Here is a 26,863-nt window from a genome sequence, read left to right as displayed (position 1 = left end):
TTTTCTGTGAGGTGAGAGGGATGTGGAGAAAGCTGTAGAAGCCAGCGTAGACCCTCAGTTTACTCTCAGTCACTGTGTACTCTTTAAGGAAGCCATTCAGAGAGAAGGACTCGGACCAGTCCAGCCACAATGTGGTCACGTTACTGCCCACCAGGAATGGAGCGACATACTGTGGGGCTGAGGGAAGGATTATTGTTTATATCTAATAATGAACACAAAACACTCTAAAGAGGTCTTTATTTTATTACCTTCAGAAAGTGTATTCACTTTAGTCCAGTTAGAAGAAGTGCTGCCCATGTTGTTAGAACACGCAGCTCTAAACTCATAGTTGGAGTACGGCTTCAAACCTTAAAAACATGGGATAATTATGACTAATGACACTTCTGTAACTAAAACAAACAAAACACAGGAATTGTTCAGACATTACACATATTTTAACTTATTTATTTTGCCCTGTGGTTAAAAAAAGAAATGATCTGAAGAAGCTATACCAAACCGTAATCTCAAATAAATTCACTATTGAACATCTGCACCTCTGTTACCACTTTTGCCGTGTGTTACTCCCCTTCTCTCAACTTATTTACTTAGCCATACAAGTGCTATATTTTCTTTTTTTCTTCAACAGCATTGTTCAAACAAATAAACTAAATGAAAGTAATGTATTATAATTTCCCCTCTCTGAGTGGTTGGTGTAGTATATGAAAAAGTAAAATGCATCAATACGTTTGTTATTACTTATCCACTAACCCGTCACGTTGTACCTCCAGCTCTTTCCGAAATAACAGACTTCTATTCGGCCCTCCACACAGGGGAGGGGCACAGGCTGAGCTGGCTGTGGGCAACGTGTCCTGAGATGAAGCTCACAGCTGAACAAAACAAAGACTTTAAGAATGTACTTGGGTTTGGATTCTTTACTCGCAGGTTTTTAGTGTACCCACCTCTCAATGACCCCATTGGGAGCCAGAGGCTGGTCCCACTCCAGTTGCACAGAGCGGGACGTCAGAGTGATGGGGCGGGGGGTTGGCTGGTGGTCTGGAGCAGCAGAGAGAGTATGGAGCTCCTTTAGAGGACCCTGACTGCAGCACTGTCAAACAATTCAAACACAGAGTTACAGAGAGTACTGGATTTACAGTAAATATACTAGAAAACAAAAATGTGTTTTACCTGGAAACAGGTGCAGGCCTCTACTCCGACCCAGTAGCGAGTGTAAGGACGTAAACTGTGAATCGTTTGCTGTTGGGATGTACCTTCTGACAACTTAGAAGGAAAGAATATAGATGTTTCAACATTAGATCATTTTGATTCAAAGAAATGTTCAATATTTCAGAGAATGTTCCGTTATTCTCACCAAAGTGTAGTTATTGTGGTTTTGAGAGAAAAGTCTGTAAAGGCTGATGATTCCATTTGATTTAGTTGGAGATGGAATTTTTACGACGGCAGAAGTCGCTAAAACATTTAGAAAAACTGGGTGGCGCAGACCCTCAGGAGGGGCCGGTCCTGTTCTCCCATTTGCCCACGGGCTGGTGGCTCGACCAGCCGAGTTTACTGCACACACCTGCCGGACAAAGAAATACGCTACTATTAAAAACAACACACTGCAAAACGCACACACGTCACAGGATAGATTTCCCTTTTTATTTAAGCTCATGAACTCTTAATGGAGAAGGCTTCTGTTAATTAACCAGTTACCATCAGACCAACCAAAGGATACAACCAATCCACCGGACCATCCATCAAAAGTAGCGCTGCGAGCGGAACCTTTTCAACATGTGGCCCACACCAACATATCTGCATGACAATTACTTTTCACCTTCATCAAGGAGTTATTCACAGGCTCACATACCCACGGCACACGCCAGACTAATCTTATTTGTGTGCTTGTGTTTGGTATAATTAGAAGGTGTACGGGGTGCGGGGTCACTCGGGGTGGAGATTTGCATGTGTAAGTCATCTGTAGCCTGTCAGAAGTAGTGCAGAAGGCAGATGGATGGGTCCGGCCTATAGTGTGGAAGGAGTGCTCCTGTGTGCACGCCGTGTGTCGTCCGGGGCTGCCGAGGCGAGTTTGTGCGCGTGTATGTGTGTGCATGCGTGTTAAGAGTTGAATTAACCTCAATAATAGTCAATTAGGCTGTGATCAATCAGACTGATTGATCTAAGTGACAGCACAGATGGACTGAGATGGGCGAGGGGAAAGAAGAATGGAAGATGGGCAGAGGAGAAAATGGGGGAGGAGGACGGTGCGAGGGTTGACGGGACAAGAAGGTGCAGAGCATTATGGGGATTGTCGCACCTTTGCACAGTGTATTCCCAGCATCAAATGAAATGCACCAATATAAATGAAACGCGCTAGTAAGGCTGAAAGATGCGGCGAGGCGTTTGGATAAGATATTTCATTCCGATGTGCAAATAATAAAAAACATCTACGCTTATTGGAAATGGCGATATCAAAGCAAAAACGGTTGTGTTGTTACATGTGCTACTTTTGTGAGTCGTGACATTTGTCCTCAGAGAAATCCTCATGAAATTTTGTGGTGCTTTTAAGGGGGATGACAGAAAATTATGAGAGTGCCCATTATTGTGGATGACTTCATCACTTCGCCGCTTTCATGCTTTTAGTAAATTCATTGACTTTTATCCTAATTTCCACCTGCGCTTAATATGTTATTCTACAAAATTTATACTACGTTGCATAAAGTATTTGCATACGCTTTAAAAAGTCTCACATTTTTACTGAAACCTGTTTTCAAAATTCTGTCACATTTAGGATGGAGCACCGCGTAAGTTGAAATGCGGATGAGATGAATTTGCAAAACTGTATTTGTAATTTGCACTTTTGTAATGTGTCCAATTGTGGTCATTTCTAATTCTAAAACAGTTAATGATGCGTTCCTTTGGTTTAATGTTTCCTAGACTAGGTCAGAAATGGTGTCAATGGTTTTATCTCTAAATTTCTCCCAGCGACAAGCGTTAAAAACATTATGACCTGTTGCTTAAAAGCATTACACTTTACTATCTCCTATTCCAAATGATAAGTTCTATAAAACTCTATCTACCCAGCAACAAGCATGTTCTCCCTCCAGCACTTGAAGCCTTAACGTGACGCGAGGCTTTTGGCGTGATGAAGTTTTGTGCCACATCGGCAGAAGACGAAAGTTCAGCTCTAAAGTCGTCTTAGATCACCTTGCCCTTCGTCTCCTGGTAAAAGGTAGAGCCGCTCATGTCTCGGCCATTATATCATCTGCAGACTTTTTACGGCTCTCCCTACTCCCTTGTCCGCTTTCCTCCTATTGGGCCATCATTTGGCTTATTAGACACAAAATAAAAATATATCCCGTTAACTCCCCGTGGCAGCCAATGAGCCACCATGGCAACAAACGACTTGGGAAAAACTTCCCTGACTGTCCCGAAGGCTTTTTATTGGACAGTGGGACTGCGGAGATGCTTTAAGTGCTCTGATAGGCCCACGGAGCTTCTTGGCGGGTGCATCTACTTAGGGTGACGGGGCTAAGTTGTGTGAAAGTGGGTAGTAATTAAAACCAAACATAAAGCTGTCAATAGGAGCTTATGACCCAGTGTAATTAGCCTAATATGATTTCTCTCTCTTCACTCTGATGTGCAAACCGGAATTGACTTATTGTCCTTGTGTACGCCTGAAATACAGAAAAAGGATTAGAGCCCAACAGATAAATTCATGTGTGAGGAATACGAAGCATAAACAACACAGGTGAGCTAATAACATGATAGACTACAAGCAGCGTGCAAGTCATTACAAGTTGCTGGAGTAAAACTAAAATGTAACATAAAGCACCCAATCACTGTCACTGTATGGTCATATGTGCTCGATACAGGACCAGTTTTGGAACATGCACTCAACACGCTCTCTCCCACTTAGATCATATAGCACCGGTCCCCCATTGGCAAACACTCAGGGGACATGTAGCGGTCACCATTAAAAGGTCTTTCCAATACAAGCTCTGTTACCAAGGGGGCTAACTGTTAATTCGATTGGCTGGCTGGTAATCAGGAAGTGGAGTGCACACTGAGCGCCGGGTGATTAATGGCTCTGTTGCCTGCCCGTCATCTCCCCAAGCCCCTCCTTCCCTCCCTCCTCCTGTCATAAATTAGGAGCCTCGTAAATAAAGACGGCACCACAATCAGGCAAACTCAATCAATTACGCGGGTCCTCAGGCCTGGGCTCGCGTGTCTGACAGGCAGGAATGCTAATGTTATTGTTGCTTCCAAAGGGCTAGCCTGTCAATTAGTGTACGGACGCCGGGCGCAGCAGCGCGGGTACGGACCCCGCCATTTAACACCTGTCTGATTACTCCACGTGCGTTACAGTGTCAACAGCCTGACCGCGTGTGAGTGACTACGGCGGCCAGTGATAATGCGCGCGCCCATGATTTGTTGTGTCCAGAACTGAACGTATGTTAAGGTGTTTCAGTGCGAATACAGACATCTTCTTATGTGTCAGTCACATCATGAATTACATTGACAAATTATGATAAACAATTTAACTCTTTCCCTTGTCTCCCGTAGAGGACAGAAAGGAGGACATATTTCTGCCAAATAAAGGACAAAAGAAGGTTGGAAGGATCTCTAGATACCATCAAAGTTATATTTGTATTTTTTATGACGATATTAAGCTCAATCAGGGTATTTCTGAAATAAAATGTGGACCACTTTGAGCAAATACCGGTTTCGAGCTCAATAGTCCCACCCACTCCCGGTCACGTGTCTGGATCCCACGTAAAATATCACATTCATTTTTAGCAATGTGCCAACTCATGGACATAAAACACACTAAGTTAAATTGAAGATTTGTCTAAAACGCTATACACTGAAAAGCTATAAAATACCAGCGCAATGGTCAGTAGTAAGCACATGAATGATTAGCCGGCATCGTGCTTTTAACCTCTTAACCCCCACCTGAACAAAGCACATTTTCTCCAGTTTGGCTTTACCAAAATCTTAAAGCTTTTTGAAAAATGGAGATGAAAATGTGCAGCAAAAGACAATAAAAAGAAACAAAACGGTGACGAAAAAGCAACACAGAAGCAACAAAAGAGTGACAAAAAAGGGCCGGAAAAGCAACAGTGACACAATGAAAAAGCAACAAAAAGTGATGAAAACAAGTCAGAAAAGAGACAAAAACAAGACAAAAAGGCCACCCAAAAAATGAAAAAAACTGATTTAGCTTTCCAATGATGGGGTGTAACACTGGCCTATAGTCTGTAAGCTCCAGTCGAGCAGCTTTTACATTTGGGTTAAGCTGAACTGGAGAAAATGTGCTTGGTGAACGCGGGGGTAAAGAGGGTAAACTCATAATATTTGAGCGGGTGGGACTGTTGAGCTCTATAACCCTGACCAGCAAGCATTACCAGATTTTCCAATTCCAACTCGAGATTAATAAATAAAATGTGTTTATGTATTACTCAATTTTACTGAAATGCTTGCACTTTACTTCACTGCACAGTAATTTGATGGTAATTTACAGTTTTTGTATAAGAGGGTAAGGATTAGTCTTATATTACCATGATATAAATTAGTTTTTTGTCCTGTTTGTACATAATTACCACAATCACCATGTTATTACCGTGTAGTATGCAGCAAAGTAAAAGAATGGTTGACATAAGCACATGTGAATATTCACATACCTGGTACTGGTATTGAGTGTATGGCTGGAGTCCTTTATCTTTGTACACAGCGGAGGTGTTTCTGTATACCAGAGCAGCTGCATCACTTCTGATTTTGTGCACTCGTCTGTACACTTCGTAGTGGCGGATCACACCGTGCGGCTGAGTCGGAGGAGACCAGGTCAGCACAAAGGTGGTCTCAAACCCGGTTTCCTCGTCAGGCTGGAGGTCTATCGTCGGAGCTGCTTGACCAGAAGGGGGCGCCTCTAGAGTGACTATGGATGACCACTCACTGGCGGAGCAGCCCAGAGCAGTGCAGGCCTCCACTCTCACCTCATATCTAAAAAACACATTAAAAAAGAACAAAAAAACATAAGCATTTTTATTGCATTTCAATGTGTGTGTGTTTTTTACTAGCCTGTGATATGGAAACAGTCCATCCAGAGTTACTTGTCTTTCAGAAAAGGCGCTGTCCTCTGGGGTAAACTCAGTGCTTAAGACTCTGAGCTGGGCTGGATCTCGTTTGTGCACAATGTAACGGACAATTTCTCCATTTGGACGAGCAGGAGCGCTCCACTCTACTCGCAACTGAAAAGACAATACCAACCAATCATAACCCATTATGCTGCTGATAACTTGCATTAAACAAAACAGCGAATCATCGTTTCACCTGACTGGGAGCTGTAGGGGTAAGCGATGGGAGACCCACACCAGATGGGGATGACTGATGTGTCTTCGCGGTGGCTTCTGCACTGCTGACGGCTCCTTTGCTGTTGTTGGCCTTGACGACGTAGCTGTAGTTCGTGTTGGGCAGAAGCGTGAAGTCGTGGAAATGCGTCTCTGTGCCGATGTAAACCACTTCACCATCTCTTCGAAGCTCGTATCCTGTGATGATGCCATTAGGGCGCTCTGGAACTGTCCAACTTATCTCAACGGACTCTGAACCCGTCACCTGCAGATGTGAGAATGGCTTCAGAGCTTGTTATATTAAAAGTGCAGTTACCTTTAAAATGTATTTGAATTCTTTACTTAATTAAATAAAACATTAATAATATACACACTATTGTTAAGCATTGCTAAATAAATTTTGATCCCATAAGACATAGATACACTTTTCCTAACCTTATCCAGTGTTGCTACCTTTATAAATGATTAACAAAAGATTACAAGGGTGTTGCAAGTGTTTTATACATGATAAATCTTAAGTATTTGTCAGAGCTTTAAAAATGTGTTACAAAGAGATGCACTGATCCAGCTTTTTTACTTCCGATACCAATACTGGGGGTTTGGGTATCTACCGATATCCGATTCCGATACCAACTGATACCAAGAGACTTTCTTAAGTGGTCTACTGTGGAAAAAAAAGTTACGAGATGTTGCAAATCAATGATCAATTATACCTATTTATAAACTGAGGAAAAATCTTAAACAAGGATCAATGGACTTTGCTGCACTAAATATCCTTGGCTACAATACAACTTGCAACATAAAATGGTCTGATAATTGCAATTATGATATATCAGTTATTCTCTAAATGGTAAATGGTCTCAACTTTAGCGCTTTCCCACCTACATTAGGCACTACAGCTTAAAAGCAAGAAACCACTCCCCCATTCACACTCTTAGTACGTTTATATATACATTTATACATGTGCACCTGCAGGAGCTGGGATTCGAACCCTGGACCTTCTGATCATGAGACGACCCGCTCTACCATCAGTTTCACGGTCGCCCCAATAGCATTTCATAAACTAAATACATACTTGGCCACTCCAGCAGTAATAATGATAATGATAATGTATTCATCTTATATAGCGCTTTCCAGACACTCAAAGTCGCTTTACAATTTTGTGCATTATTCATTCACACCATACTCAGTGATGGTAAGCTACGTTTGCAGCCACAGCTGCCCTGGGGTAGACTGACTGAAGGCGAGGCTGCCAATCTGCCCTTCAGACCAGGCCTCCTGGTGTTCCCCAGCGGTCTCCCATACAAGAACCAACCAGGCACTACCTTGCTTAGCTTTCGAGATCTGACGGAATCAGGCAGAGCAAAGGCTGTTGGACATACGCTTGGGGAGGTTAAAACTAAGCAGCAATTGCATTCTCCAGGTTCAGAGCTTCAGAATGTGGTACAGCATGTCCATACTCACTGAGACTGAGTTGGTAAAAGTTGTGTTTTTATGGTGTGTTTAATTGTGGAACCCAAAATTTGGAATCAATATCAGATACTGTATTTTTCCAAATTTGGCTCTGGAATCTAACAAACAGTTTGTAGTTATTATAAAGTGTTACTGAAGATTAGAACAACAATTCCTAAACTCGAAGAGTGGAGTCACGTGCTATGATCTGTATAGCACTGCTCATTCTGTAATACATGAAAAAGTACCTTAAGTGTTGGGGGAGACTGCCCAGACGGCAGGGCCTCATCAGTCAGTGTAGAAACAGCAGCACTTGTCGTGCATCCACCGCTGGTGCAGGCCAGCAAAACTAACTGATAGGAGGTGTGTGGCTGCAGATCTGACAGCACTGTGTAGAGATCTGCGCCTCGATAAACCTCCTCATCATTTAATTTCAGCACATACTCCGTCACCTGTCCATTTTGTGTCAGCGGGTCACTCCAGACCACTGCCATAGAGCTGAATGTAATGTTGTTGACTGTGGGGACCTTCACTGTGGCAGGAGGGGCTTCCAACGTTGTGATGTTTGTATAGGGGCTGGTGACACACCCTTCAGATGTACAGGCTGTGATTGCATAGCTGTAAAACAAATGCAAACACGTTCAACATCTCTTAGTCTTTAACTCTAATAATCATGAATTGTTGTAGCACCTGTATTTTGAAAAAGGAGTGACATCTTCATCGTTGTAGCTGAGTACAGTCGGGTCAAAACTAAAAGTAAAACTGATATTGTTTCTGATAATTCTGTAGGACTGAAGTACTCCATTTGGTTCTGGAGGAGCTGTCCAGGACACCACAACCTCAGTGGGACGCCCTGAGACATGTGTGACTGTGGGAGGGGCGAGGCCACGGGGGGGAGCCTGTCTGGTAGTTACTGTTGCCCAGGGGCTTTGTGTGTGACCGGCAGGGTTGGATGTTTGGACACTAAATTCATATTGGGTCCAGGGACGCAGCCCAGTTACTGTGTAAGAGAAGATTTCTCCTTCATGCGGAGAGGATTCTCTGAACAAAACCTGGAGGAATGAAAAGATCAATGCAATTTTAAAGGGTTTAAAGGTGCTCTGTCAATCGTCTGCTTTCAATGGAGTTGACTTACTTTGCCATTTTCAGCATCCTCGTCATTGCTTCTCCCCCTTCCAAATTCATTTAGAATTCTGCCCAGTAAAGTATACTCTTCTATAGGCCCGTTAGGCTCGGATGGAGGGCCCCAAGTTAGTGACACTTGGTCTGTGCCAATGAACAGAGGAGTGGGAGGAGGCTGGAAGGCAGGAGGAGCAGCTGCAGTGGTCACTTGTTGAGAAAAGGTGCGTGTGCACCCTGCAGAGGTACAGGCTTCAAGAGTCAGATTGTAAACTGTCCAGGGCTCTAATCGCCGAAACAGGAAACTGCGGGACTGTCCACTGAACTCCAAGTTTCCCTCACTGTACAAGTTATATACCTAAAAAGAACAGATTATTGTTGAGTAGAAATGTATTGTATATTTAAAGTAATAGAGTCACTGTACACAATACAACTTAAAATACCATTATAGCACCATTTGGAGAACGTGGTTGAGCCCAACTCAGCAGCAAAGCTCTGCCTTGCTCTCTTTGGTCCACAGTGAAGTTGGTCAGGCCAGCAGGAGATGCCTCTCGGGTCTTCGTTTGTACCCATGGACTAAAAACACTGCCTGTAAATAAATGAATATATTTCTAAACTTGCATAACAATTTAGTGTAGAACTATGAGAGTTACTGATTATTCCCAATCTACCTGCTCCATTTACGGCCTCCACTTGAAAAGCATAGTCACTGTAGGGGTCAAGACCAAATAGTGTTGCCTCCAAAGTTGAACCCTAAAAAGAAACCAATGTACAGAAATGCACATACTTTTAAAAAGAGATACATAAATACTACACACAGTGGAGAGTCAATAGACAGAAAGCCATACATAAAGAGGGGTTTGGATCTCTTGGCAAAATGAAAATGGAACAAGAGGAAATTAGTCACACAAACAAACCATGCGTGCATAAGTGCAGCATTTATTAAAACAGGGACTGAAAAGAGCAACGCCACAATAGAAAGCTAAGATGACATGACGTGGGATTTGCGATATCAACATTGGAACATACAGGCTCTGTCATGGTAAAGTAAATAAACACCAGAGGAGTGGCAGAGACAGAGAGGGGACTGGCAGGCGTGCAGCTGTCCCTTATGGGTGAATTCAAAGCCAGCAGATTGAGTGTTTGTGTCACACATGCATCCTTTCATATCGAACACAGGCAAACAGCGACAAAGGCACTGCGAGTGTTGCCAGTAGCTTTAGGCATTGGGACCCGGCCCAACGCCCTGGCACAGGCTGCTACCATGTGCACTGAGTTAACCACCATTTACTAATTGATAAGAGAAACACTGTTCAAAAGGCTCTGGCATTGGATGACATGGAAGAAGCATCAAGCTCAAGGATGTAGTGTGTTTGTTTATGCCAAATAGCTTTAGAGCAACCACCAGTTTGATGCATTTGGGGCTGCGTGTATGAAAGAAGCATTTTTTTTTTGTTCCTCACGCGTTGAGTCTGCAGTTTTTCCGAGAATTTCACATACACAAGCGCATGTAAAGAGATTAGCTGGTGTTCCACTCAATGCTGCAGCAAGAGGATCAAAAAGTCTCCAATTCAAAACGAAATCAAATGAAAAACCCTGACAAATCACCGTAGCCTGGCACCACGGATGAACCGTCGGCACAACAAGGCATTCTGCGTGTATTCACTGTTCTCATGTCTGCAAGCCAACATGTTTTTCAGCCACAATAAAATAGGATTAATAAGCCCCAAGACACCTAGACACGAGCTAAATCCTCCCGTAAATCACAGCACTTCCCCAGCAGAGAGTCAGGAAGGAAGGGTTTGGAAAACAGAGTGTAAAAAAAATGGTTGAAATGAGGGAAAAATGGAAATTAAATGAAAAATAAAAACATGTTAAAGTTGGATATGTTGGATACCACAGTATTTGAGGGGTCAGTCCATATATACTACATGAAACAAAGAAGCTGTACTAAGGGATTTAAGTTACTCAGAAGGTAGACACTAAGAAACTGGTCTCATATCACAAGCTGTGTGCAATACTGGACAATCACAAATGCTCTTCCTCCTGGATAATCAAGCCTGCCACAAGCCCGGTGAAATGTGTGGAATAAGCTGGAAGGGCACCCAGGATCAAAAACAAACTATTCAAAATAATACGCAAATTACAGCATACATTGCGTTACATTCATAGCATCTATGTGGCAATTGGTTTGTTGACCCAAAAAAAGAAAACAACACAAACTCTAAAAAAGTAACAAAGAAATTGAGGATACTGGGACAAAGAGAAAAAAAACAGTGTAACTGGGAGAGAAAAAGAGATAGATGTTGCTAGGGGGAGAGACAGATTAAGTGAGCGAAAATGAGAGATCTCTCTACCTTAAAAGCCAGTGAAATATGTGAGGCATGTGGCCTATAAAACGGTTAACATATGCACATTGTCAATAGCAGCATCTGGCGCTGGCACCTTTTATTGGAGCGTGGAGACTCTGCAACACGCCTCTAGATGGCAATAGATTCAAACACTTTATCACGGAGACACGCTGCAGTAACGGCCTCGGCGCGACTCACACCGGTGCGCTCTCCACACACACACACGCGCTGCACAGATTTAATGAAAACATGCAAACAGGCAGTAATCACAAGTACACTGCCATTACCTGCCATTAATAGCTCTCGCAATAACTGTTTCTGCGGCCTTTACTGTACATTACATATGCATCGGAGCAAGGCCTGAACATGATGTTTAAAAGTCAAAGGATTTAAGGCTCACATGCGATCCTATGTGTAGCAAAACTCCCCAGTGTGGTGAGCAAAATCATTCACATTTTATTTTTACAACACACATTTCTTACACTTTTCACGAGCCGCATTGTCAAATTCAAAGCAGTGCAGTATAATTCCCTCCATCTTTAGTTGATTTTTGGTCCTATTCAAAGGAAATATGCAAAGCAAAGACGTCGACATGATTTGTTCCAATGTAAAATCATGAAAAGCTTCAAGTCCAGTCGACTAACTCCGATGTGCTTGAGCGTGCGCGCGGATGATCAAAGTTACCAATTCATCACCACAAATGAAAAAGAGCAGACTGGGAGAATGTGGAGGGAGGGGAGAGAGGTACAAACAAGACCGGACAATGATCGGAGGAGAGAAGACGGAAGACAGGGAGAGCTCTTGCTAATTTATACATTAAAGAGTCCTCAGATCTTACACGGTTCAACACAACTTAGCACGGAGGGCAAGAAAGCAATCTATTCAATCTTTTATTTCCCCATTCTCTTTGTTGTGTGCGAGCCTGCGCAACAGTCCGCAGTTCAGCACATTTACGGCCTTCATAGGGTCAATTTGTGTTTCATAAATACTTAACACGCAGCGTGTGTATATCTTGTGCGTTTTATTGCTTGTATTTTTGTATTTGTTCATTGTTTTGCCGCCCAGTTTTAAAACTCTGACGTTCAGGTGGAGCGGCACGGTGCAGCTGGGGGGACAGTTGTATGACACTAATTAAGAATAACCATGTGTATTTGTCAAAAGAATTATGCTGATTACGTAGTGAAGGCCCTGGGCGCCGAGGGGGGATAGAGATGGACACGGGGCAGCATTAGCATATGGGGCGCACATACACACATGCTCTGCTTTATTCTTTTAGTCTATCACAGGTAAAAGTTAAGTAAGACAGACATGAAAGGGGTGTGGCTAATGTTAAGTGAATACATTTCCTAGCCTTCTATGGTTCCTCTGCACTGTAATATTGAGTCCTGGGGAGATAACAAAAGCCACACGCTGTTTTTCCGTTTCTTATGTCTCACACTTGTTTTAAAGCGTATTCAATTCACCAGTTTTTTACCTCTAATTTATTCCTGTTTACTCAATTGAATTCTTTGTTTGGGTCTATTAGTACAAGCTGTGCCCTGACCAGCCCTGTGAGAGCAGTAATTGTTTTGTGTATCTGAGGTGAGTCACTACAGCACATGCTGGTCTCGTGCGCCCCATGCCAAGCTCTCGGGCCAACTGTGTGTAAGTGTGTGTGTGTGTGTGTGTGTGTGGACTTATTTATATGTGCAGGCCTAATTCAATGCTGCCAGAGCAAATGCCCTGTATCTGTTTGAAAATGCCCTGCATGGGTGTTCCTGCTAGTCACAGTGTTTCAACCATCCCTGACACATCCAGCTTCAGTGCGACACAGTGGTGCTATTAGGCATGTGTTTTGTCTGTGGCCTGAGCAGAAGAGAGTGGTCTACAGGGGTCTGGAGCAAGCTCGTCCACTTCACACCGACAGCTATGATTAGCTGTGGTTGCTCTATACCCCAGGAACACAAAGTGTTTCTCTGAATCTTCATATATGTTTCATGAGCGATAGTGAAAAAGAATTTGAAATTTCAATGTTGTGTTGCTGCATAACTTAAGATTTGCAATCAGTCTAGAGGCAACGTTCTCAAACTGGGGTCTATGGGCCACAGGCAGTGCCTGAGCCATGTGTGGGGGATACTAGAATTTTACTTTTTTTAAATTGCTGACAGTAATTTTATTGACTATGTAATTTTATTGACTATGATCTATTCCTAAATATTTATATTTATGAATAGAGATGTTCTTTGTTTTTGTTGTTTTACCTTTACAACCTTTACATGTTTCAACTGCTTGCAGCTGAAATATGTGAAGAAAAACATCTCTAATCATTTTGTCTGACTAAAATAAGAACACATAATTTAGATGATCATAGATGAAAACTACAACGTTAAGAATACTTTTTAATTTTACTCGCTATATTGACTGAAAGTGGAGGATATTTAAGGGTTGTTGGAATTCTTCCTGTTCAGTGAGGGGTCCTCGAGAATGCTTGGTGAAGAGAGAAAGAAAATAAAGATTATTAGCGAATATACAATATCTGTGTCACCCATTTCTAAAACACGTACTTAGTGTTAAGCACAACCACATCAAGCCTGCTACTGAAAGATTTGGGTCTCGGGACAATTTACAATGTACGTAGTATCTGTGTGTTCCATGCTTGGGACATTCTTTAGTGAAAACTCCATCTAATTTAAGGCAAACGGACAAAAATGTTTACTAGTAAAACAAGGTTTCATCAGATTAATAGACTTTTCTTTAGACAAGATTCTCTATTGCTACCAATTTCTGAATATTTCAGAGAAAGTTTGAATTACTTAGTTATCTTGGTGAGCTGCGAAGTTATCCTATAATAGAATAAGAAACGAATCAAACAAACAACAATGCCAAAAGAAGAAGAAAGATTTTTCTTTCTTGCAAGTAACACATAGCACATTTTAAACACACATCAGAAGTGTCTGTCAGAGATACTTCTTGGTACTATCACAACTATACTACTTCCAAAATAAACACTTGACATTACCACACACTTATCATTAGCATCTGAATGGGCGAGTCATCAAAGTTTCTCTTCTATATGCACTCTCAAATGCCCTTAGCTTTTCAGTGAAGTGCAGACCATCATATCAAAGCCACTGCACTAAACACCCATTAAGACAAGTGGAAGGCCCTACAGAAGATGGCGTGGCTGCTTCACAGACAGGACAACACAACCCTGTCATTATGGAGGCAAAACGATGGAGCAAAGACGACAGCGGCAAAACTCAAAGGGAATCATGTCTAAGAGGAAGTGCAGAAGAGGCTACGAGCGGACATGGGATGAATAGCATAAAAACCTCTAACAATGTGGTTGAGCAAACCGTGATGAACTGTAGTAATGGTAATGGATAGATAAATGGGCAATGTTTCTGCAACACTGGAATGAGCAGAATAATCAGAGGAAGGGAAAGAGGCAAGAAAAATGAAGAGGGAGTCCTGCGGTCTGATTATTTGGCTGTTTATGCAGAAAATCAAGAACCATCCAATCAGAGTTAGGACCTTCCCGCTATAAACCAAGGGCCTAAAATGTACTGCTGTTATTGTCTCTTCCCTTATGAATTTGTATTAATACTTAAAGAGTCTTACTTGTCAAGCTGCCTTACTTGTTTGTACCTTCTTCTCTAACTAGGTGTCTAATTCAGTCATTAAACAAATTAAACCACCTATGTGCATATTAGATCACAATCCAGCCAAGCATAAAAGAATACATCAAGATTTTTTTTCTACATGTAAATCCCAGCAGCTGATATTGCGGAACCCCAGTTAAAAGACTTGCAAACACATATGGATGCTGGTTTACTCATTGCAGTCTAAATGTGCATACTTTACAAAACGATTATAATATGCTTTAACTACCTTAAAAATCTCTGTAAAATGCATTGCAAACAAAGAACTGGTGCATACATAAAACCAGGTTGGCTTAGATACACTGAGTGCCGACTTGTCCTCTCTATCCCGCTCTCTGATGAGCCTTAATGGTAAACTAACAGATTGTAAACATGCTGCTTGGTCTCACTGTTTTTTTTTTTTTCCCCCAGACAAAACTGATATTTTTTCCCCCTCTTTTCCTTTATCCCTGCTTCTTTTATGCTATAATTTGCTTCCCTTTTTGTTCTACCTTTCACACCTTACCTACCATATCCCTCTCTTTTCTCCCTCCTTCCGTCTTTTGCTTTTCCTGGGGTATTTTTTGAACAATGTGTCCTTCATGTACGGTTGGTTACGGGGCGTACAGAAGGACATCATTAGCGCTGGTGGTTAAGCTGTAATTTACACCATTACCGAGGTAGGGGCCATTTTTATTGCCTAGTAAATTTCAGCTCTGAAATATTTAGACCATATGGCTCAATTTGTGTAATAACCTTAATTTCCAAGCACCCTTCAGCTCCCTTCAGTGCCGGCTGTTGTTGGCGGATGGCGGGGTGGTGTGTGCGTGGTTTGGGTTGGAGGGCGCGTGCATAGACAATCGCTAACACGTCAAGCAAAAAAAAAAAAAAAAAAAAAAGAACGAAAGAAAGAAAGAAAATGAATTAATATACGTACACTAGCTCTTCTATACACATTAGCTACTTTCTCTTTCACCTGCGATTACGATTCACTCATTCACACAGCGACACGCGCATGTATGTATGCATGGCGCTAGCAGATTAATAGGGTGTCAGCTTGTGTTTGGGTGAGGGAGCGTCAGGCATTGGCCAGATGGTTCTCAGGGATGATGACTGTCAGGGGTCCTGCTCTGATCAATGGGATGTATTACTACCGCACACATCCATACACATACTGTTGCACATGGTCAGAAACTAAATATGTTAGGCATGCACACCATAGGCATGGCCGTATTTAGACACGTGTATTGCCACAGACTAATGCCCACGAGCACGCACACACACATAACACAAAAGCATCGCTGATCCCAAGGGCCACTCCGTAACATCTGGAAAAGCCAAGGGGGAGACGGAAGGACAGAGAGAGGAAAAGAGGGGGGAGAGAGGGAGCAGGATGGGGAATTGGTGTGGCAATGAAAAAGGATGTACCAGGCAACAAAGACATCACTTAAATGTACAAAGACAAGAGAATAATTAACACTAATCTAAAACCTTAATGGAGAGGCCATGCTGACCAAGAGATGAAGCATCTCAAAGAAGAGCCAATGCAAGGTTGAACATACAGTATGCATGGTTATTAAGGGTCATTTGGTTTGTTATCATATCAGGTATGCCATAAGTAAATACATTTTGGCCAAACAATGACGCAAACCAAGAGAGAGGAACATGAAGCACAGAGCAAGAAACGCAATCTGTACATTATATGAGTAACTAGGAATTCTGTCAGATAGGTGCCAACCATGAAGAGTGAGTGTTGGAGGTGGACCATAGAGTGTGAATGTGTGTATGAAGTGTATAGAGTGAAGAATAAGGAGGGGATGATAAGTAGACTATGGAGTGACGGGGTGAGGAGCCTGTGTGAGGTATAAAGAGTGTGTGTGTGTGTGTGTGTGTGTGTGTGTGTGTGTGTGTGTGTGTGTGTGTGTGTGTGTGTGTGTGTGTGTGTGTGCTTGTGTTTTGGTGTTGGTGATATGTAGACTACGGAGAGTGAGTTTGTGAGGGGTGGACCGCGGAGAGTGTGTGTGAGAGACAGAGCCTGTGCCAGGCCGTGCGCAGGACTCTGTGAGGCAGGCCGCCTGCGCTCCGTACCCTCATTCCGTCCGATTGCCATGACGACCCCATTAATCAGCTAAGCTGGCACAGAGCAGTGTTCCCAGCCCAGCCTGAGATCAATACACAAACACCAGATACATACACACAGCAAAACATCCATGAACTTCTCAGAGATTGTCAGTAGAGAAAGTGCCAAAATAAACACAAGAAATGTATAAAGTCCTGTTAATGATGACAGGTGCATGACAAGAAATCCAGGAAATATGATTTGAATATATTCAACTGGTTGCTTATATAAAATACCACACAACAATTATTGGTAATTAATTACAGAGGATCAAGTTACCTGGTCATACGGTATCATTAACTAGGCAAATAAACTACCAACAACAAGCCCTAAAACAGCATTATGCCACTAGTACAATACTTAATTTCCACTTTGACCAATGAGCGCATCTGATATAGGCAACAGTGTGACAAATGACCGCCACAAAATAAGTCTATGCCATATCAATGAGCTCCTCTGTGCGCACATACACACACAAATGCATGCAGCCACAAACACAAAGGGCTCCATATCAATGAGAAGGTGAAAGGTCTCCATTTACATCTTGTATTAATTATGAGTGACAAGCCAAAGGTCACTGAGGCAGAAGAGGCCACTTGTATGGACAGAATATAGATCTATACTAACTCTCTCCCCTTTTATTTTGCCCGATCCTTCCCCTATCTATCACTCTGACAGGGTCCACTCTGTACCATTCCTTATCGAGATGAGTGTCTTCCTCTTTATCAGTGTAATATCTGCTTTCCATATGTATGTATATGTTAATGAGTTCTCTCAAGCAATGTCTTGTACTTCCTCTGATTCTGATTCATTAGATATACTCTGGTACTTATACAATATTTAACACAGGAACAGAAAAACTTGTTCACGCTTCATTATGACTTGAAAGTGGGAAATCACCATAAGGCGAAGGCTTTTTTTTCCGACTGGATCCTCAAAGTAGCATAAACCAAAAAAGCCCCCAACCACATAAAGTGCTTAAGTGTAAGTATGAGTTGGAAGCTCAGAAGGGCTGCTGATGCCCCCTAAAGCTGTGATGAGACATTCCTCAACAGTGGATGCTGCATCCCCTCTGCTTGCTGCCACATACAAGTGTGTCACCATGTGTATTCATAAAGCCCCACACTGAAAAACAGATGGCTCAGGACTGCAGGGACACTTTTCACACATATATTTGACAATACATTGACAATGTAAGCTTATAGGCTTACATTGAATTAAGTTAATTTCGAAAGTCTTTAGGTCTGGCTGTGCACTTATGAATTTACCTCCACAGTGAGAGCAGTAACAGCGGTAGAGTTGAGAGTAGGGTCCTGTTGGTGCTTCTTGTAAACCAGCCTATAATGAGAAATGAGACCATTGGGCTGTTCCGGCTCACTCCATTTCAGATGAACTGAGTAAGCGCCTGTCAAAGTACAAAATAAACAAGTGCACAGTTAGAGTGAAACCATTAACTATGATTTCTACCCCCGAGCAACACTTTGTCATGTGACCTATGAAACTCACCATTCGCAGCGACTGTGGGAGCAGGCATGTTTTGTGGTGGTGCCTGCAGGGTCTGAGCTAAAGCCCAGTGACTCAGAGCTGAGCCTTTGGAGTTGAGGGCCTGAACTCTGTACTGGTAGTAGCTGAAGGGCCGCAGGGAGGGACTTGCATCAACAAACTCAAGGGGCCCGCTGGTCCAAATGAACACCAGCAAATCCTCTGAGGTTTTATTTGGTCGCCTGCAATCAAACATATAACATCTAATTGTATTAAACAAACAGTATTCAAGATTAACTAGGCAAACTAAGCGGTGGACATCTTTCAGTGTTGAAGTGAAATAAAACATGTGCAATCACGTCTTTCAGATTGTGCCTAAGTCTTTGGCTGATGCAAGTATCTAGATGTCTTGGTAAGCTCTGATGTCTGAACGTTTGTGGGCTCTCTCGTGGTGTGTGTGTAAGAGAGATTTTCCCGTTTTGCCCAAGACCCTGTCTGCAGGAGTCTGGTCATGCCAGGTGTGTCTGTGAGTGTGTGCGCAATGCTATGCTAATGTGTGTTTCCTCAGGACTTAAAGGGCTTAGTCTGGTCTGACCCTGCATACAGATCACACACTCTTTGGTCAACAAGCAGACCACGACCTTCAGCATGAATTATTACACCCCTGTGCAGACCTGGACCACAACAGTCACAGTGGATCTCAACTAGGGCTGCACAATGTACCGCTGAATTATGATTGCAATATTAGTCGATGCAATATCAAAGTCACAATATAGCAATATCAATGAGGACTTCAGTCTAATGAAGACTTCTACACATTTTTGCAAATGTCCTAAAAAACACATGGTAACTTAAAGATGGGCAAAAGTTGTGTTACAAAGTATAGATTTTGCTAATTTATTTCCTTTTTAGCCTTATTTTGACAATTTGATGACAAGAAATACATCGTAAAATATGGCCGTTGTAACCTGTATATGTGGTAAGAAGTGATGGGTCCGTTTGGCTTATTTGGAGGAAGCCACTGAATCTCTAACACTCTGGGCCCAACTGCATGGATTTTAGGCGGCACAATATCATCCGGAGCAGCCTCCAAGGTTTGAATTCCAACACCATCACCAACTCCACATCCATCTGGATAAAACATTACGACATGAAAAGAGAACAATGATGTTACTCACAACGATACAATAGAAAGTAACATTTTAGTTAAATCTTACCCTCCTGACAGGCTTGCACTCTGATGTAGTACGACGTGAAAGGCTCTAAATCACTTATATTTACTTGCAAGTCTTTTCCAGCACTGTGCACCGAGACTGTGCCGTCGTCTGAGTTTAGGATGATGGAGTAGTTCACAGTCTGATTTCTGTTCAAAAACTCTGCAAGACAATGAAAAAGACATTCATTTCACTCACACTTACTTAATGTGTACATAACATCTGTACATAGCACTTTTAGGCCTATGCTAAGAACTACTTATAGTTTTACATTTACAGTTTTGCAATCTGTAAAACCTTAGGGAAACAAGGTCGTATTTTTGCTAGATATTAAATAAAATTGTGTCAACTGTGTTCATGGGAAGTCTAACATGTCTTATGCAAAATGTTCATTATAAATATAAATATATTGTTGATCCTTTTAATTAAAACAAATAATGGGCAAGTGTAGCTCTGTAGCGCCCACACGGAGGCACACACTCTCTCTATGGCTTTGTTAATATTCTTGGGGGAGATTTTTTTCCATAATTCAGGCCAACTGTATTGTGATGGGTTATTCAACATTCATGAACTCTGGGTATCTTGAGAAAGGAACTGATTACCAGACAAATGAAAGACTTCAATTATTCACCCCAACTGGAATATGCACAATGCACCTGTGACATCATGCAGCTTTCTACAAGCCTTAGTAAGACTTTGGTGCATGGATTAAGAAATAACAAAGAGATGATAGTTGATAGACCACCTGTAGTATACCTGTATATATGAGTAAACAGAGGCGGGAAATATGCTCAAGTGACTGACAGGAAGACTGAACCAATCCCAGGCAGGTGTGTGTGTACCACATAATACCACAGTGATCTCCTACTGGCAGCACAATCTAGGCTCCAAGACCATAGTAAATTTTTGTTTTGTTTTGTTATTATATGCTTTGCAATGCATGTCTTTGGCCACAGTGAAAACATTATTTTTTTTATATAGCAAACACACTTAAAAATATTATTAAACGCTGCAGACACAGACAGAAAGCATCATAGGAGAAAGAAAGAACATCACCAAAATTAAATGTGTCATATTAATAGCTATGTGTAAGTGCTTCATTGCGTTTAAGTTAAGAAAACCATAAAAATGCTCATGGTACACACAAACACAGTCACAGTGGGCTCACAAGACACACACACAAAAGTCTAAAACACTCCAGAGTCTGGGCTCAGGGAGTTAACCAAGCGTGAGAGCCCAGCCAATATTTCCTCACCTTTAAAATCAGCCCATAATGACAATAGAATAGGCCTGCCTATGGAAATATCTTCACAATGACATCCACGCACACACCCAGGCATGCACACAAGTATCAGAATGCATGCATAAATATACAGACACACACAACCGCACATGCAACAAAGCGAGGTGTCTTTGCTAGTTGGCTCTATAAGTGGTTTCTGAGATAGGAAATCAGCCTAATGAGAGGGTAATAGTCACTGATAGATGGGTTAGGGCAGACAATCACTGCCCCATAAGCATGAACCTCCACTCTCATATAGCATGTCTGTGTACGTGTGTGTAACTCCAGGAATCCAGGGGCAGAAGGTGAGCTGAAAACTACTGAGGGCTTTTGTTTGAGCCTGACCCCACACATTCACTTCATTCTTACCGAGGACAGAATTCATGTTTGTGGTGATAGTCAGTATGAATGATCACAGTGATATCTTGTTTCACACCTGTTAAACATCAAGGTTTGTTTTCACATTTATTTTAGCTTATTTCTGACCTTTTTCAAAGAAATGGATGCTAAGCCCACACGGTGAATACAGCATAGCAACATATCAACTCAAGATGCATACAGCGGCCAAGTGTTAAGTACAGTGCTTGTCTTTAAACAATTATAAATCTCCCAAAATGTTTAATTCGAACTATACAAAAAATAATATTTTTGTTACATGCTGAATAATCAGACAAATATCATGGGCAATCTGGCACACTCACTACTTACCAGGAGGGGTCCAAGTGAGAGAGATGGAGTGGGGGCTTGAAGCTGTCACATTGTGGGGCGCAGGGATCCCAGTGGGGGAGGAGACGGGGGTCTCAATAACATATTTGTCACTTAGATTGGACCCTCCCTCTGTAGTGGCTTCCAGCGCATACTCATACCTGATGAAATGGTTAAAATGGTTTAAATTATTAAATCAAATTAAAAGCAGAACAAATATAGCGGGTTTATACTTTGTTCTTCTCATGACAATGTTTTATCAGCTGCTGATGCGATGTGATTCTGTTCCTATGTTATTGCATGACATCATAAGATGAATTTCCCTTTTAAGAGCGCATGGCTGTCGCGTGCTAAAACTACATTACTGGTGTAAGTGGAGCACCATTTAACATTAAAAGCCTTTAATTCACTATAAATTTTAGTGCATGGTCCATGGACAATTAATTGTCCATGGACTTGGGCTATTGTTCTGTACTGGGCATTTAAAGCACAAAGCTATTAGTGGCACATGGATCCAGTGGGAAGAGGTGAGTTTAGGAAAACACCTTACACTTAAAGGAAGGACATAACAATAATTCGTACTCAAGTGCAAAGGAACACGAGAATTCTGCTACCACACAAAATTTCTATAAAAATAAACCCTCCCTCTGACAGATATTGACTTATATGTAAGCACAGTAAAGTGGTGTATGGAAGGTAAACTATGGGGAGCATCGCATCTGTTATGTGCATGTGTGAATGTGCCCTGTCGTGCTGGGGCAGCCAGAGGGAATAGGTTAATTCTCTCGTCATCTTAGACACTTCCTGGACTGCCGACGCAAAGTGACAGCTAATCAACATTGTCATAAATAATCAATGGCCACTTTGAACAGTCTCGAGCGCACACACGTCTACACACACACACACACAGTCTTCATACGTTCTCTCCCACATGGGCAAAAATACACACAAATCAGATGGGATAATGGGGGCAGCGCTCCCGGAGTAATTCTTGGCCTGGGACTAAATTGGGAAAAGTAAAGGTGGAAAGGAATGAGGTAAGAGGAAAGGGAACGAAAGGAGACGAGTGATGAGAGCAGAGCGGCCGGGACAGGATGCCTCCTGGCAGACTATCTGGAATTAGGGAAAATTAAACGTCATGCACAGACACAATGATCCACTATAGATTCTGTCTCCTCCTCTTTCATGCACACACAGAGAAGACGCACTACTGCAGGGCGTTCTATATAATTCTATTTGTGGTACAGGGAAATCGTCTCAAGAGAGAAAGAGAGTGAAAGACAGAGGCAGGACAGAGAGGGGAGGGAGAGGATATCATTTTACACACGCATAATTAAAACAGAAAATCCATCTTGGCACAAAGTGTGGATTACTAAAGGTTAAGTCAAAATAATCAGATAAATAAACGCTCCATTGCCGTCTGTAAGCAAAAGCCAGATCTGATTTGTGATGTGACCGCGTGTGTACGGGATAATGTTTGTGTCACTCCACGCTCAAATATTTGCTCATTGAATGGCACACACAGACATATAGACAAATGAGATCGAGCAGCCTTTAAAACAGGCACTGCATATTCTCAATTGGAAAACTCTAGGAATTACAGAGATGATTAATTATGAAGCTACAAGTCAAGTGTGTTTATACATGTGTGACTCGCACAGGCACATATGTGGAGGGGTGTGCGTGTGCTCTACCTGTGGTTTGGCAGGAGTCCAGTGTCAGTGAAATTCTGGTCACGCTGGCCTCCGGTAAAAATGGTGTTACCGTCTCTGTTAAGAGTGAACTGGGAGATGAGTCCATTAGGCTGGGCCGGCTGGTCCCAGTACAGCTCCAGCGCTGATGTGTTTATTATCAGATGTCTGGGCCTCAACCAAACTCCTGCAGGCACGAGCAAAAGATTAAGTTAACAAAAAATGGTCAAACCGTGCAATGCTTTTGCTTTTAATGACAAGGTAGATAAGTTACAAATGCAAAGACAGGATATTCATGATGGAATACTGTAAGAGTGAGGCTGTTTCTTTATTAAACTGTATTGTATTCACTGCCTTATGGTTTCATACTGGGTGATCCAAACTGCATGTGATAAAATGATATAATGCAAAATAGCACAAGTGATTTAAAAATACCTAGAGGGAAAATCTTTGTAAGGAAAACTGTAAGTCAATGAATGTAAATAACAGCAACAGTGAGAGTAAAAGTAGCGTGTAAAGTGAATCTGCAATAAAATACAGGGGCGACAGTAAGTAAGTAAACAAGAAGTGTAGCACAGGGAAAAAACTGTGAGAAAACCTAAACAATTGCACTAATAAAACAAAGTAAAAAACAATAGCATTCTTCAACCTATATTCTAGAGACATGCAGATATATCATCAGGGACATTTAGGAGGAGCCTGTACCAGTTGGGACAGCTTGAAGGGTGCGTCCTGTAGAAGGTGAACTGGCTCCACATCCCACTGCGGTGCAGGCCACTAGCACAAAGGTGTACTCAGTGTATGCCTGCAAACCTGACAAAACAAAACCATGAGCAAAATGATAACAAAAATTTAATTTTTAGCAAAAAAAAAAAGTGAATGTGTAATTTTATGTGCAATCAAACATAAAGGTCCAGGAAAAAGTACTAAAGAACCCAAGAAGCTTTGGGTCTGTGTGTACTATCCTCTGTTTTTTTCTTCTTCTTCAATCTACTCCACTCTCGTTCCTTCTGTTCTTTCCACACTCTCAACGGATGGATCCATATCTGTCGGTGTTAAATTATGCATGCCATAACTCAATAATGAAACAACGTAAAGATGGGCAGCCGCGGAACTGACATGGGATAGGACCAGTCTAACGCTGTAATGTCATCAGCTTTTGATCTATGATAATTATGATACCTCGCTATGCGTTTAGGCTACAGCGTCCAGACATGATTTATTTATGGGTACCTGCTATACAGTTTAAAAGAAATCTCAGAGCAGACCGGAGCGGGCTCTTTAACTGCGACCGCAAGGAAATCTTTTTTGTCTCCCGCTGAACCTTTTATGGTGAAATATATGCTATGCTGAAATTGTTCCCTAAACAGAGTTAGACCCCCTTCCTGGTTATTCTAAACCTTTCGACTTTACATATATTTTCTGCCCCGGGTCGGTGAAGTGAGTAGATCACGATGAAAGATTGATGTAAATGTTTCATGTTGTCATGGAGGTTGACAAGATGTTTAATAGCCATTCACTTATCTGACAACGCACAACAGCTTACAAATCATATTCTGACGAAAATGAAAAACCTCAAATGACTTTATATCAAATGGAAGCGACAACAGGGTTTGACGCAACATAATATATTGTATACATCCTAGATTTGTGCATTAGATAGACCATGCTTAATGATATAGCATGTGCATAAATAACAATGGATGGGTATTATTCATGTATAATGCATTGAAAGATTGAGAATGATGTTGTTTATTAATTATGAACATACGTATGAGCATATTTAGGCCCAAATTAATATGTCCCAATTCCATAATGTTTTTTACCTAAAAGGACAATACTGTATAAAAATAAAAATAAAAAAATAAATTACATGTAAGCAAGTTGTACTAGTCCAATTAGGTTCATTAGGCCTTCTAGTGATGACAATGATGAGAATATGTTCTTATAGCCACCAAGCTGAAACTGTCAGGTATGAAATAAGACATAGGGCTGGCTACAAGAAGTGAGCTGTACTTTTTTGATTCATTATTTTTTACTTGATTATATAAATATATATAAAAAATCGTGCACAGTGTATACTTGGAAGGTGTGAGACAGACAGGGAGCACCCCTTGTGTTTTTCAGCTGCGCCCTGATACCCTCCCGGCGCTGGCTACATATGGCAGGGTCTATGTGTTAGTCTAACACGCAGCAGAGCGCTTCACTGTTTCCCCACATCTCTTTCCCTGCTTACCATGCTCTGCAGCCCGCCACACTTAACCCGTCCTCTGATCAACGTGTGTATGTGCACAACCCAAACGGCCTCACAGTGCTGGGCCGCGCTTGGGTTAAATAAAGGAAATCTGCCAGCCATTCTCAAGTCTGACAGGGCTGAAGTGTAAGGACTCTGTTACACCATTTAAGTGGGCAACTAAGCATGCGTATGTATGTGTGAGCACTCGCGCATAGGAAATTATTCGCTGCATGTGATGTCATTTGTTACAAGGCTGAGCGGAGACCCACAAAACATACACACAGGAAGAGGCCGAGTGTTAGGGAAAAACCAAGCTCTGCAATTGTTACTAACAGAACAAAATACAGGGCTTTTTTTTCTTCAATGCAACTGGATATTCATAAGAGGAAGAAGTTTCTTTAAATGCATTATATATATATTATCCAAAACTGAACAACTCAATAACCTGCCATTTAAATGGTTTTCTAAGGAAAGCAAATCCAGACTTATAAATGGTAAAAAAGCATATATGAACATTTTAATGATGTACTTGTAGTTTCTTTTCGTCTCCAAACTGTCCTGAACCGTCCGCCTAAAGAGGGCAGTGTTGCTCTGTTTAAGAAATGCAACACTGACCGTGTGAAAATCAGACCAGCGACTTAAACTTTTCCATACATTGAACTCAGGCAAAAATATGCTTAAGGGCTCTCTTATCGTTAGACATTACAATGATTTCAATTCAGGTTAAATGTTAATGAAGACTTAGAAACAACTAAACATACAAGCAACACCAAAAAAAGGAAGACACACAAAATACTAAATATTACAGGAAATTGACAGACAACTTGTGATAAGTTCTGAGTGGAAAAAAAAGAAAAAAAAAGAAAAAAAGTTTGAGCCATTTATCAAAAGGAATAAAGTTTGGAACAAGTCTGCGTGTTGGGAAAACAGTTAATTCGAAATGGCAGGTTGCCGCCCCTGTTTGCATTAGCGAATGTGAGAGGTTGATGGGTCCCGGCCACAATACCATGACAGTCACCTGATACACCGCAAAGGGAGGGCTAGGGGAGCGGAGGGGACGGAGTGACGTGCAAAATGTGGGAAAGCCATGGGGTGGAATTTGAGCAGAGCAGACTATGCAACGGAGCTAAGAGGGAAAGAGAGACCCGAGAGATGGAAAGAAAAGGTCAAAATGAGACGTAAAAAAAAAAAGTATTGCAGAAAGAAAAACAAAAGAAAAGTTTCATTCGGTGGATGGAGGAAAAGATAATGGACTGAGTAAAGATGTTA

The 26,863-nt window shown here is 41.8% G+C and overlaps 1 protein-coding gene across 1 annotated transcript in view; it reads right to left on the bottom strand.

Annotated features, from left to right (window-relative positions):
• Positions 1-26,863, bottom strand: part of ush2a (Usher syndrome 2A (autosomal recessive, mild)) — a gene marked incomplete at its 5' end in the record, with an annotated part of 121,725 nt that overhangs the window by 4,306 nt on the left and 90,556 nt on the right. The window contains 21 exons of the mRNA XM_079554493.1: positions 1-177; positions 249-347; positions 748-866; positions 939-1,084; positions 1,165-1,257; positions 1,349-1,555; positions 5,658-5,976; positions 6,055-6,224; positions 6,307-6,588; positions 8,024-8,393; positions 8,466-8,827; positions 8,911-9,252; positions 9,338-9,483; positions 9,566-9,647; positions 18,253-18,389; positions 18,491-18,708; positions 19,435-19,597; positions 19,684-19,842; positions 21,671-21,828; positions 23,362-23,545; positions 24,064-24,171. Of these exons, the coding sequence (XP_079410619.1) occupies positions 1-177; positions 249-347; positions 748-866; positions 939-1,084; positions 1,165-1,257; positions 1,349-1,555; positions 5,658-5,976; positions 6,055-6,224; positions 6,307-6,588; positions 8,024-8,393; positions 8,466-8,827; positions 8,911-9,252; positions 9,338-9,483; positions 9,566-9,647; positions 18,253-18,389; positions 18,491-18,708; positions 19,435-19,597; positions 19,684-19,842; positions 21,671-21,828; positions 23,362-23,545; positions 24,064-24,171 (4,041 nt within the window). The remainder of the gene's footprint in view (positions 178-248; positions 348-747; positions 867-938; positions 1,085-1,164; positions 1,258-1,348; positions 1,556-5,657; positions 5,977-6,054; positions 6,225-6,306; positions 6,589-8,023; positions 8,394-8,465; positions 8,828-8,910; positions 9,253-9,337; positions 9,484-9,565; positions 9,648-18,252; positions 18,390-18,490; positions 18,709-19,434; positions 19,598-19,683; positions 19,843-21,670; positions 21,829-23,361; positions 23,546-24,063; positions 24,172-26,863) is intronic.

Source organism: Gobius niger (assembly GCF_951799975.1).
Source record: "Gobius niger genome assembly, chromosome: 4".
In the NCBI taxonomy this organism is placed as follows: Eukaryota; Metazoa; Chordata; class Actinopteri; order Gobiiformes; family Gobiidae; genus Gobius; species Gobius niger.
The sequence above is the reverse complement of the archived record's forward strand: the minus strand, read 5'-3'. Positions and strand labels throughout refer to the sequence as shown.